The sequence below is a fragment of the Chiloscyllium punctatum genome, chromosome 23 (genome assembly GCF_047496795.1).
Source record: "Chiloscyllium punctatum isolate Juve2018m chromosome 23, sChiPun1.3, whole genome shotgun sequence".
Lineage (NCBI taxonomy): Eukaryota > Metazoa > Chordata > Chondrichthyes > Orectolobiformes > Hemiscylliidae > Chiloscyllium > Chiloscyllium punctatum.
Window position 1 is genome coordinate 68,211,066 of NC_092761.1, and position 13,515 is coordinate 68,224,580.

A 13,515-nucleotide genomic window follows, 5' to 3' on the forward strand; every position below is an offset into this window, starting at 1 on the left:
TTTAAGTGTGTGCGTGATATTGGCTCTGCGAATCTCTTTAATTCTTTACCAGTTACTTCACTGATAATCTGCAATGTTCAAGCTACATCATGAAAATCTTCCCTATGAGAGTAAACAGAAAATACTAGTCTTAATTGTCATTCAAGATAAAAAGGATGTTGATCCATCCAAATCTCAGTTAACATCGGTTGAGTGACTCTGAGCTCCACTGTCAGCATCACTTCAAACTATAGAATAAATAGACCTTTAATTCTTTTTAATGTAAACAGATTATTGATTTGACAAAAGTATACTGCATTTATTAACAAAATAGCTGCATGTTCAGGGCCCTGCCACTGACAGGATTTTATAGTGCAGTCAAAGAACGACTAGAAACCATTACAAAGCACTAATCTCACTGAGGTGTTCAGACTACACCATGAACTATGAAAGCAAAGCTTGAATGTTTATAATTGCCAACTGAATCAGATTACACATTTACAAATCACTTGGATGCCTGACTACATCTATTATCTCAGGGAAACAAACATGGTAGAGATTGTACTCTCATATGCAAATTTAGAATTAGAGGCATACATGAAAACATAACATTTCATAACCATATTGCTAAAATCACATAAAGTTAGAACATAGAACATTACAGCGCAGTACTGGCCCTTTGGCCCTCAATGTTGCGTCGACCTGTGGAAGCAATCTGAAGCCTATGTATCCTACACTATTCCATTTTCATCCATATGTTTATCCAATGGCCATTTAAATGCCTTTAAAATTGGCAAGTCCGCTACTGGTGCAGACAGGGCATTCCACACCCCTGCTACTGTCTGAGTAAAGAAACTACCTCTGACATGTCCTATGTCTATCACCCCTCAATTTAAAGCTTTGTCCCCTCATGCTAGCCATCACCATCTGAGGAAAAAGGCTCTCACTGTCCATCCTATTTAACCCTCTGATTATCTTATATGTCTCAACTGAGTCACCTCTCAACCTTCTTCTCTCGAATGAAAACAGCCTCAATTCCCTCAGCCTTTCCTTGTAAGACCTTCCTTTTATACCAGGCAACATCCTAGTAAATCACCTCTGAACCATTTCCAAAGCTTTCACATCCTACCTATAATGCAATGACCAGAACTGTATGCAATACTCCAAGTGCGGCTGCACAATAGTTTTGTACAGCTGCAACATGACCTCATGGCTCAAAACCCAATCCCTCTACCAATAAAAGCTAACACAAAGTATGCCTTCTTAACAACCCTATCAACCTGGGTGGCAACGTTCAGGGATCTATGTACATGGACACCAAGATCTCTCTGCTCATTTTCACTGCTAAGAATCTTTCCATTAGCTCAGTACTCTTTATTCCTGTTGCTCCTTCCAAAGTGAATTACCTCACACTTTTCCACATTAAACTCCATTTGCCACCTCTCAGCCCAGCTCTGCAGCTTTTCTATGACCCTCTGTAACCTGTAACATCCTTCGGCACTGTCGCAACTCCACTGACTTTAGTGTCATCCGTAAGTTTACTAACCTTCTGTGCCCTTTCCAGGTCATTCATAAAAATGACAAACAGCAGTGAACCCAAAACAGATCCTTGCAGTACACCACGAGTAATTAACCTCCAGGATGAATATTTCCCATCAACCACAACACTGTCTTCTTTCAGCTAGTCAATTTCTGATCCAAACCGCTCAATCACACTCAATCCCCTGCCTCTGTATTTTGTGCAATAGCCTACTGTGGGAAACCTTATCAAATACCTTACTGAAATCCATATACATCACATCAACTGCTTTACCCTCATCCATTTGGTCACCTTCTCAAAAAACTCAGTAAGGTTTGTAAGGCATGACCTACCCTTCACAAAAACGTGTTGATTATCCCTAATCAAATTATTCCTTTCTAGATGATTATCAATCTTATTCCTTATAACCTTTTCTGACACTTACTTTACCCAGAACTGAAGTAAGGTTCACTGGCCCATAATGACCAGGGTTGTCTCTATTCCACTTCTTGACATTTGCTATCTTCCAGTCCACTGGCACTATTCCTGTAGACAATGACAACATAAAGATCAAAGCCAAAGGCTCTGCAATCTCCTCCTTGGCTTCCCAGAGAATCCTAAAATAAATCCCTTCCGGCCCAGGGGACTTATCTATTTTTACACTTTCCAGAATTGCTGACACTTCCTCCTTGTGAACCTCAAACCCATCTGGTCTCACAGCCTGTATCTCAGTATTCACCTTGACAACATTGTCTTTTTCCAGTGTGAATATCGCCAAAAAATATTCATTTAGCACTTGTCCTATCTCCTCGGACTCCATGCACAACTTCCCACTACTGTTCTTGAGTGGGCCTAATCTTACTCTCATCACTCTTTTATTCCTGATATACCTATAGAAAGCTTTAGGGTTTTCCTTGATCCTATCTGCCAATGACTTCTCATGTCCCATCCTGGCTCTTCTTATTTTTCTCTTTAGGTCTTTCCTGGATAGCTTGTGACTCACAAGCACCTTAACTGAGCCTTCACGTCTCATCCTAACATAAGCCTTCTTCTCCCTCTTGACAACTATACTCCAACTATAATTCTAATTGAAGATTTTTGCAAGTTAATTAATCTATAAAAATAAGTGTGTAATTTTAACTTTTGCAGTAAATTGCATTGTGGTACAATTCAATTTTATTTAAGCACGGAAGCAAAATTAAAGGTTCATGTCTTAAAATAACATTTCGATGGTAATTTTAAGGGGCAGTATAGGACAGTATTGCTCTTAGTGGGTCTGATCTTTGCCTACTGCCCAATTTTTGCCTGTAACGTGTAGATTTATATATTTTAATATAATTTATCATAAGTTCGGGTTTTTGGTTTTTGTGTTAGTGACATATGGGTTTTCTGTATGTCTGAAGTTAATAATTAACTTGTAACTTTTGTAGACGTGGTGATTAGTTTCGAAAAGGTATCTGAGGCCGAGGTTTAGAATTAATGGATTTTTGTATACTTTAGGTTGTTTTGCGAAGCACAAAGGTAAATAATGGAGCCTCAAGGTTTGTTAGAGATTTCTGGAACATGTTTGCTTTAAGTGTGAGGGAATCACACATAACTTAGAGATGGACAGATTGCTTATAGTTTGACTTTGAGTTTTGAGCATACCTGTCAAGCCTATGGATGAAATTGGCTCTATAGATCAGTGCTGCTTACATCAGAAGGATATAGGGAAGAGTTAATTTTAGTCCCAGACTAGAATCTTGGGATAAAACCATGAAGAGGTTTCTTAAAACTTCATAAATTTAATCTCAAATATAAAATAGCTCCATGAAGAAGATCCAGGAGTGACATCAATTTATCTACAGTTCAAATCTATAAAGTCACAAGTGACCTAAACCTACTGAAGTATTTGAGACAGGTTCTCTGGTGTGTGTACTGTACAATGGTGTCTTTTGACATTAGACAAGGTGTGTTTTGGGGTACTGTACCAGGGGTTTGTTTTGGATACTACACAAAAAGCTGTTCTTTTTCTTTACAATTTAGAAAGGTATGCTAATAGACTTATATTTTTCACAGTGTGTTTAAAAATCTTGGAATTTGTGCTTTCAGTAGATAGTTTTGTTTATTCCATTTCATTTTCCTTCTTTGTGATAATTAATTTCTGATTTATTGTTAACGGAAAGTCTGAAGAATTGTGTACTTATGTTTCAGCAAGAGACAAGCTTGTTAAAACAAAACAAAATAAAATATGATCAATCAAACAAGCTTCAGCCTGGGATCTGATTTATTCAGTAATAACATCAGCTGTGATAATAATAGCTTTTAAAAAAGAAAATTTACTCCTGGCTTAAAATCTTTAAATAAAAATCAAATAATACAGTTAAGACTCTAATAAAATATTCATTAAATTCAGCACTCTCTCCTCAATTCACTCACAAGTTATAGCTGATAAAAGTTGGGAGCTGGTCATTTTCTTTATTATTTACACAGATTTTACCTGATCTAGTTTAATACGCTGCCAAAATTGGGAGATGTCCCGAACCTTATTACTTGATTTTAAGCTGCATTTGGAAACAGAAGAATCTTCTGCAATCGTAAGAGGGGATTTCTGACCTTCTGTCAATTCTAACCTGGTGACAGACAAGGGGTTAGCAGAGAAAGGTAGAAGGACTATATGGAGTGATAACTGCAAGGAAATCAGCTACAAGAGGTTGTACTACACCAGCATAGTGTAGGCCCAGTCTAACATTAGGTAGATCTCATTGAGGAGCAGTGCAAATCTTGTTACATTTCCCAGTGAGAACGCATAAGAAGACTTACATCCCATTCCACTGCAATTGCATTGTCCCTTGCAGGCTTGGTCACTAAGGTATCAGTTTCTTTACCTCGAGCCTCCTCCAGATTGCAAAAGAATATATGAGTGACATCAATTTATCATTCATACATGTTTTAAGGTGACTGGTGGCGTGCTTGCTAAAGCAAACATTTTTATTTGATATTCCAATGGATAACTGGCAACAGCAGATTAAGAATTTCTCATATCCAATTTTCATTGACTGAAACTATATAACAGTATGAGCTGTTTCAGATGTCACCCCTTGCTTTTACAAATTGCACTAAGAGTTATTCCCTGCAAGCTGATGAAATGACCCCTTTAACATCCCACATTCATTGAGCACAATTGTTAAATCAGATACATAAGTCAACTTGAGCTTGAGTTGTCAAGCAACATCTCTGCCCTCTGGCTGCACTTGAAATGGTGTGCCAGCATAGCTCAGAAGGAGTAATCAGTATGCCAGTGATTCGTCACATGTGGTGAACTTTGGACACATAATTGATAGATGGATTCACTCATGAATATGGATCTTCAGCAAGATAAGGATAATGATACTGATACTAAGATTATTAAAATATCAGAAAACATAAAATATTTGTTAGGAGCTACAGATCTTTTGCAGTAGTTCATTGAAGAAAGCTTCTGTTGAACAATACTTATCTCACTGCATTAACAGTTATGGCCAAAATCTATCCAAGTCTTTGCAACTTCCAGTAAATTACAGTGTCCCAGAGATTAACTTTGATATACAGTGATGAAGTCAAAAGCAGGTCAAAGCGAGCAATCTCTAGAAATCTTCTGAAAACAGTGAGGGAAAAACTTGCAATACATGGAACTACAGAAGGAGTGGTTGGTAAGGACATGGCAAAGGGAATGAGGTGCAGTGTGGTGTAGGAGGAATGGAATCTACACAGGCATTTTTTAGATGACTTAAACATGGCAACTGGGCACAAAAAGGTCCCAGGAGGAGCCACGTATCACTCTGTGAGCAGCAGGAAATGCTTTTACAATTAAATCAGAAGCAGGAAGGGGCCAATGCCCACAACTTGATTGTATCAGGAAATCCATCCGACTCATTAACAAGCCACTTGACACCAATTATCTCTGAGCCTACCAGTATTTAGAGAATTCAGGGAATGAATGGCAGTCACAGACCTCTCCTGTGTCTTTTGAGGCTGCATTGCAAACACCATCACATTTGTCAGCAGGCTACTGAGAGGGTCTCTCATTACTAGGCGCTCTGTTCACAAACGAGGAACCGGGTATTGGGAATCAAAGGGGTCACAGAAAGCCCACTCACTCCCATCATCTTTGCCTCCAATCCTGCTACGCTCTCACTCCTGTTATCCTATCCCACTGACCCCCAGCTCACCCTCAATTACTCTCAAGCCCTGTCATTCAATGAAGTTCCATGGTGTCGTTTTAGTAGCATGACTGTCCTTTGCATTTGGTCGCACTGCAACCAATCATGAGCTGCAGGCTTCAGATTGACTGACAGTTCCAGAGTGAGGTGGAATTTTGCCCCAAGTTCCTAAATCACATGCAAAGCTTAATGCTGGTCATTATTTATTCAGGCTTATACCATGGACGTAATTGTAGTTTCTCCTCAGTTCTGCAACTGGTGGGTGGAACCCTCGATGATCTCAAAAAGTCCAGCCCATCATGTGCGCTTCTAAGGAACTAAAAATAAAAAAAAAACTGACTTACATCTATAAAGCACTTCTCACAAATTCAAGACATCCCAAAGCATTTTACTGTCAATGAAATACAGTCACTGTCAGAAAACAGAAATAAGGCAGCCAATTTGTTATAGCAAGGTTCCACAAAAAATGCATTATCAAACAATTTGTTCTTGATGATGGTGAGACATGAACTTTCATCAGTACTTTAGAAAATATTCTGTAGAAACTGGTCAGTCATATTAATAAGATAAAAACAAAACATAAATACTAAATCAATTTAAAAAATGGAAATTAAGCAAATTAGTCATCATGCTGGTTAAAAAAAAAGTTGTATTGATTTTCTTATACTGATTTGCTGAAACTCTTTCCATTCGTTAATATAAAGCCCCGATTCTATGCAAAGGCTCAGTTCCCACAAATTTCTATTCTTTATATAAACAGAAACCATGGATACTGGAAACCTTAAATCAAAAAATGTGGAAATACTAACCAAGTTCTTAATTATGTTTGTGTGCACAGAGACTGTACCCAAAATACTAAAATAAAGTTAAGATTAGATTAGATCCCCTATAGTGTGGAAACAGGCCATTTGGCCCAACAAGTCCACACTGATCCTCCAAAGAGTTACCCACCTTGACCCATTCCCCTACCCTAAATTTACCCCTGACTAATGCACCTAACATCATGGGCAATTTAGCACAGCCAAGTCACCTGACCTGCACATCTTTGGATTGTGGGAGGAAACCGGAGCACACCCACGCAGACACGGGGAGAATATATGCAAACTCCACACAGACAGAAATCTGAGGCAGAAATCAAACCCAGGTCCCAGGTACTGTGAGGCAACAGTGCTAACCATTGAGAACTGAGACAGAAGATTTGCACATGACATCATATAAGCCTTGTAAATTAATATCAGTTTGAAACGCATGAAACTTCTTTGTGCAGGATCATCAAATGACAAAAATTCCAGAAAGGATGTAAATACCATTTACCACACGTAACACAAAATGTCTTATTAAGATGCTATTTTTATAACTATCATGTAAAGTTTCAGAAACTGTCAGCCATTATGCTGTGTGTGTACCTTGTATTTATTATTTTCTTTCAGCTTATTAATCTTCTCCATTTGTGCCAGGTAGCCATCTGAATTACAGCGTGATAGTGTCACTGCTTTCTTCTCATTTGGCCGAGTTTGCTCTAGTTCAGAGTCACTGTCTCCCATGAGACCAATAGGTGGCAGCACCAGGTGAGAACTAGGGTGTGTGTGAAGCGGACGTGGTGTACCCTCATAAATATGCTCCATTTGCTGAATGAGGCGTGTGCTCGGAGACTGAACCAAATGATAAGGGGGTAGAAAGGAAAGCGGTGGAAACCTAGATAAAAAAAACAAACAGGAAAGGTGTTTAAATAATTTTTATTGAATTAACTATTGCCTGTAACATATTTTAAAAGGTAGAAATCCAGAATAATCATTGACAATAGGTCAGGGAAATGGTTCTAGTACTTAGCTTTTAGCTAATGAAAAACAACTAACATGTTCTTACAACCCGAGTGGGATCAGTGCACTAGAAGTCAAACCCCACTATTGCATGAGTTGTCATCAAAGTGAAATACGACCAATTTAATCTCTCAGATGGTTAATGCTTGACTTCCATCTAAGATAAAAGAAATTCACACCAGGTTTCATCAATGAACAAGAAAATCAAAATTTTATTGTAACAAGCTTATCCTCTGACAAGTGGCAAATATGGATTATTAATAACTAATATGAAGTTAAACAATACTTTCTTTAAACCTAATCATTCACACGTAGAATGGGCACTCAGATGGGAGAAGCAGACCTTTTAGAAATAGCTGAGATAAAATAAGGCACAAAGTCTGTGGATCAGAGTCAAATCAAAAAAGGGAAACAATGACTTTTCTCACAGTTTAAAAAAAATACTTTTGCAATTATATCAAACTGTTGACTGTTGCAATTGTCAATTTGGTAGTGGAGAAGTTGGACTTCGGTCTTGGCTTGAAGTAGATGTTTTCCTCACTTTTAAAATCTTCGAGTGTGTTTTCTTTTTATTTAAAGTTAGAGAAAGACACAATGATCTGGTTTGCTTAGAAGCTATTTGGAGATCTGTGCCCCAATTGCTCCTTAGGTCTGCACAGACCTAAGGATAGGTTTGTGCACACAAACCAATGCAAATCCATTGATGAGCAACTACTTTTGTCTCTCATCTGATACCATTGTGTCTCACAATAATTACTGAAATTCATCTTGTTAAAAGCATACAGGTCTTTGTCTGTCCAACAAGCATCTTTGAGTTATAAATACAATGAGGCAGATTTCCACTGGCCAGGCAGTTGTTATTCCAGCGTAGGTAGGAGTTGTGCTTGAAAGCCCTGCAGAATCCCAATTGTAGCACACTCCAAATGATTTGTCAGGGAAATTGAATTTTCATCTGGGGAATTCCTCTATACCTGGAACCCTCCAAAATTCTCCATTAAAAACTTGAGACTTCAGATAGCTTTGATGAAATTAAGTAAAATAGTTACTCAGGAACATACACTAAAATATACAGTCTAATTCCAAATCATGTCTAATTCCTGAGTAACTATTAAACTGACATCATTCTTACCTCACATATTCCAAACTACACTTCCCATAGAACACCTTACAGACTCTGACCCAATACCTCTTCCTCCAAGGAGCTGACACATCTTTGGAGGCCTAACTCTGGAGAATTAACATTCCCTACTCATCAACCTAATATCCTGTGCCATTGCCAGACATGACAACTGATGCCTCCCCAACTGCAGCACCACTAGCCCTGTTCCTGCCAAAACAACTGTTGAACATAACCCAACCTCTGAACCCACCTACCACCACTGAACCCAATCCCTGCATCCCCCCATCCTGTTGCTACTGGACCTGACCCGTGTCATCAGACCCAATGACCCATTCCCCACTAGACTGTACCCTTCTTCATCCCAACAGGATCTTCCCCTTGGTCGCAGCCAGACTCCAACCCCACCCCATCCCAAATCAACTCCCACTCTTCCTGCCCTCCTTAAACTCTTAAGTGGCTTCTTTGGCACTTACACCCTGGAACCCTAATCACTTGGTGATCTATACTTTTCCTGAAGAAGAGGTACACCCTAATCGTCGACTTCTCCACTCTTGATGCTGCTTGGCTTGATGTGTTCTTCCAGCCTCCTGACTGTCTACCTTGGATTCCAGCATTTGCAGTTTTTTTTGTCTCTTTCCCTTCCCACTGCATTGGACCAACCTGACACCCTAGCCTCACCACAGCTGGCAGCCTATGACTGGCACCTTACCCCTTCCAAGCTGATCTCCTATTCATCTGACACTCTAGCCAGCCTGCATCCAACTTAGCTGGCACCCTAGTCAATGCGCACCCTACTTACCTGTCACCTTAACCTCCTAGAGTCCTAACATCACACTTACCTGATGTACTGTTCATTTGACAGCAGCTGTTAAAATAGATGTCAGTACCTTTAGATTTCAAAACACAGCACTGAACTGCTCTAAAAAAGGGACTAGGTTTGTATAACAAAGAACTGTCAGAACAGTTTGGACCGAAGGGTCTGTTTCCATGCTGTAGATCTCTGACTCTATGACTCGAATGGACGTACGGCTCCATATTTTTGAGGAAGACCTAAGCAGAATGTTCTCTCAGAGATATGGAGGTCTTTTCTTTCGTAAAATTAAAAGACTGGAGTAGCAATCTCACAGTCCTCAGAAAATGTGGCCCAGTAACTGGTTCATTCTCTGCAACAAGGCAGTTGAACAAATCTGAGTCTGAGACAGATTTTTTTTCTGGCTGCAACAGAAGCACAAAGGCTGGAACCAGTTACAGTTGGTTCTGAAATAACGCGATAGTTCTATTCTCACGCGGTTATGTTATGAGAAAATCGTGCAATAGCCATGCCATTTAACCTAATGGGGCTGGAATCACCAATACAGGTAAGGAAAGTTTGCATTCTACAAATAACAGTCTAAATGATTTAATCACGTTAAAGCCAATTCGCTGTGAAGAAAAACACATTAAAGCAGAACCGACTATATGCTAATTAGTGTCTAGCAGCATTCTCAAATTATCAACGTGCATATATTTGGTTCACAAGGTTTTGTCAGTCTCAAATTGGAGGAGAATTAGCATTTTTTGTTAAATTTGGTTTTGATTGTCAGTGTTATGTAAAACATTATACCAACCAATATCAAAAATTGAAAAAGAAACGCAAAAACAAAAATTGCTGTAAAAACTTTGCAAGTCTGACACCACTGGTGGAGAGAAAGCAGAATTGACATTTCATGTCCAGTGACCCTTACTTTCTTACTTAACCAAAAATATTAACTCTACCACCACAGATACTGCCCCACAAGCTGAATTTTTCCAGCAAATTCTGTTTTTGTTTCTGATTTCCAGCATCTACAGTTCTTGAGGTTGTTTTTTTGACATCTATTGAATTCTTTTCTTGCATTTTGCCTAGTTAGACATCAGAACTTGCTAACCTTTTTAATAGTCATCTTTAGGAAAGGTGATCTCCCCATGGGAGCCATTTTGGCCACAATAATCAACAAAATGTGGTTTTTGTACATGTCAAAAATTTGACCTTGCTATAATTGTCAAATTAATAAAAAATGTTTTAAGTTGTTTTGGTCTATAAATATTGGAACAGTGTTTAATATACTGCACTTCAACTCTAGTCATAGTTTCCTGTGAGACTATTTTGCGTGTAGCAAGTGGATTTCTCCAAGTAAGTCATTAGTAACTTTCAGGAACATCATCACTACAAAGATAGCCTGTAAAAGAAAAACAGCTCTTAATCATAGAGGATAAAACCAGATAACATAAACTGATTAGACAACCGCAAAGTTGGCCAATTCTATAATTAAAAAAAAGACATCAAACTTGATCTTGAAAAAATATCAATTCCCCAATCCCTTTTAGCTAAAGGGACAAACGATTGTTACGTCAAAGGGGCTAACATTTTTACAGATAACTTGCAAATAACAATCTCCCATATTAATTTGGAGAAATGCTGCATTAATCCAATATCATACAGATTTTACAATGAGTTTGAAAGACAAGAATTAGTTGTTCAATTAGCACCACTAGTTGGCCTACCAGTAAATGACTCTTATAATGTTTGGACATATCAACATGCTTTTCAAATCTACTGCTGAACAGTAATCATCTGCCAGTTAAAAACTGATTGCCAACAACTTGTTTTAAATAGTCGTAATTGCTTGTAGTAAAACAGATGTAGCTGTAATAGTGATTGCATAATTGTTTTATGTTAGCTTCTTCAAATATTTTTGTTCCAATTATACATAATATTTGGAAAATACTATTAAGTATTAGTGAAAATGAGAGAACGCAGTTTGAGTAAACATGACTTAGTTAACTTATACAATGAAGTACTTTTTAAAAAATGGAAATTAAATGACAAAAAAACTGTTTTATACATAGAACAAGAACAGTGCAACGCAATAGCAGTACATGACCTTATCTAGCAAGAATTGAGATAATTTTTCAGAAACCAAACAACCATTCAATAAACAGTGATATATTAAAACCTCAAATAATTATTGTCAAATAAGATGTCAACTAAAGTGTAAAAGGTTTACTTATTTCTTTCAGGACTTCTCTCTCATCATAAACATAAATAACCAATAACTATGAACCAGTGATGGTGCTGTCTTTAGGAATGAGAAATTTGTCTCAATGCTAATAGTTCAGTAGTTGTTAGTGGAACAATCCAAGCCCTGCCATCTTCATTAACACCTTGTTGCTGATCATCCATCCATTAATTGTCATAAATGTCTCAAAGTCCCCTCAGTGATATCTAATGTAATTCGACATATTTGAAAATAATAACAACTGGCTGTTATGCTGCACATGAAATATTCCAATTACCTCTTTGCTAATGTGCTAGGAGCAGAGTTGGGAGGAAAGAACAAATAAAATCTAATGCAATCTTCAGGTTTTGCAGTTTTTAAAAAGCATGAGATACCGCTGGATAAGCCTGGAGAAAAGGGTGTGAGACTTTGTTCTGAAGATTTGTGCTCCAGAATTAACTGTGTCCTTTGACAAACTATTCAGCTAGTGGTGCTGATTGTCAAGATCGATGGATGACAGCTTCAACACAGGCATTTCTAGAATAATTTGCAAATTTCTTCAGCTACATGCTTTCCACAAAAAGCAGAACACATCCAATTCAGCCAAGTACTAATGCATTAGCTTGCTCCCTATAATTAGCAAAGTGGTGGCAAGTGTCACCAACAATGCTATCAGATAGCATTCACTCACCAATGTTCATTTTAGGTTCTTCTGAGGTCACTTAACTCGAAATGTGGCATCAAGGTGTCCTAGAAAAACTGAATGAAACTTTCTACTTTTTGGAGCCATACCTTGCTGGAGGGTGGACAACCTTCACTTTAGTGCAAGAATTATAGGTAAGAGCATGAATTCACACATGGAATTGTATTGTTGGTGTCATCATAAAGACATGTTTGAAGGAGGGGCAGGACTGGCAATTCAACATTCCCAGGGTATGCATCTTCAGCTAGGACAGGGGAGGGTGTAAAAGAGGTGGTGTCACATTGTTAATTAAGAAGCCTGTTACTGCAGTAAGGAGGGACTGTATTCTGGGAGAGTCTTCAGCTGAGGCTTTGTAAGCAGAGTTTAGGAATAAAAAGGGGACAGTCACACTGTTAGGAGTCTACTATAGACTGCGAAACAGGCTGCAGACAACAGACAAGCAGATATATTGACTACTCACTGAGGTGTGTTAAAACAATAATAGGATTATATGAGGGGATTTCAACTAACCCAAAATTAACTGAGATAGTCATAGCATAAACAGTTTAAAGGGCACAGATTTCTTGAAATGTATACAGGACAGCTTTTTGTATCAGCATGTAGTATGTCCAACAAGTGACAGTGCATTGCTGGACCTAATTCTGGGAAATGAAGCTGGACAGGTGCTCAAGGTGGTAGTGTGAGATCATTTTACTGATAGTAACCACAACAAGTATATTTTAAGTTTATTATGGAAAAGGAAAAAGATGGCCTGTGATAAAAGGGTTTTGTAATGGGGGAAGGCAGGATCTGGCCAAAGCCGACTGGGATCAGTTACTACTGGATTAGTGGTGCTGGAATTTCCTCTTCCCCCACCTCACCCTAGTTCTAAACTTCCAGCTCAGCATTGTCCCCATGACTTGTCTGGACTTGTCCTACCTGCCTATCTCCTTTTCCACCTATCCACTCCACCCTCTCCTCCCTGACCTATCACCTTCATCCCCTCCCCCACTCACCCATTGTACTCTATGCTACTTTCTCCCCACCCCACCCTCCTCTCGCTAATCTCTCCACGCTTCAGGCTCACTGCCTTTATTTCTGATGAAGGGCTTTTGCCCGAAACGTCGATTTCGAAGTTACTTGGATGCTGCCTGAACTGCTGTGCTCTTCCAGCACCACTAATCCAGAATCTGGTTT

General features: G+C 38.7%; 1 protein-coding gene across 2 annotated transcripts in view; it reads right to left on the minus strand.

The window, feature by feature from the left end:
* Positions 1-13,515, minus strand: part of jhy (junctional cadherin complex regulator) — a 98,690-nt gene that overhangs the window by 14,107 nt on the left and 71,068 nt on the right. For both annotated transcript variants that reach the window (XM_072593137.1, XM_072593136.1), the window contains exon 6: positions 7,086-7,374. In XM_072593137.1, coding sequence (XP_072449238.1) covers positions 7,086-7,374 — 289 coding nt within the window. The remainder of the gene's footprint in view (positions 1-7,085; positions 7,375-13,515) is intronic.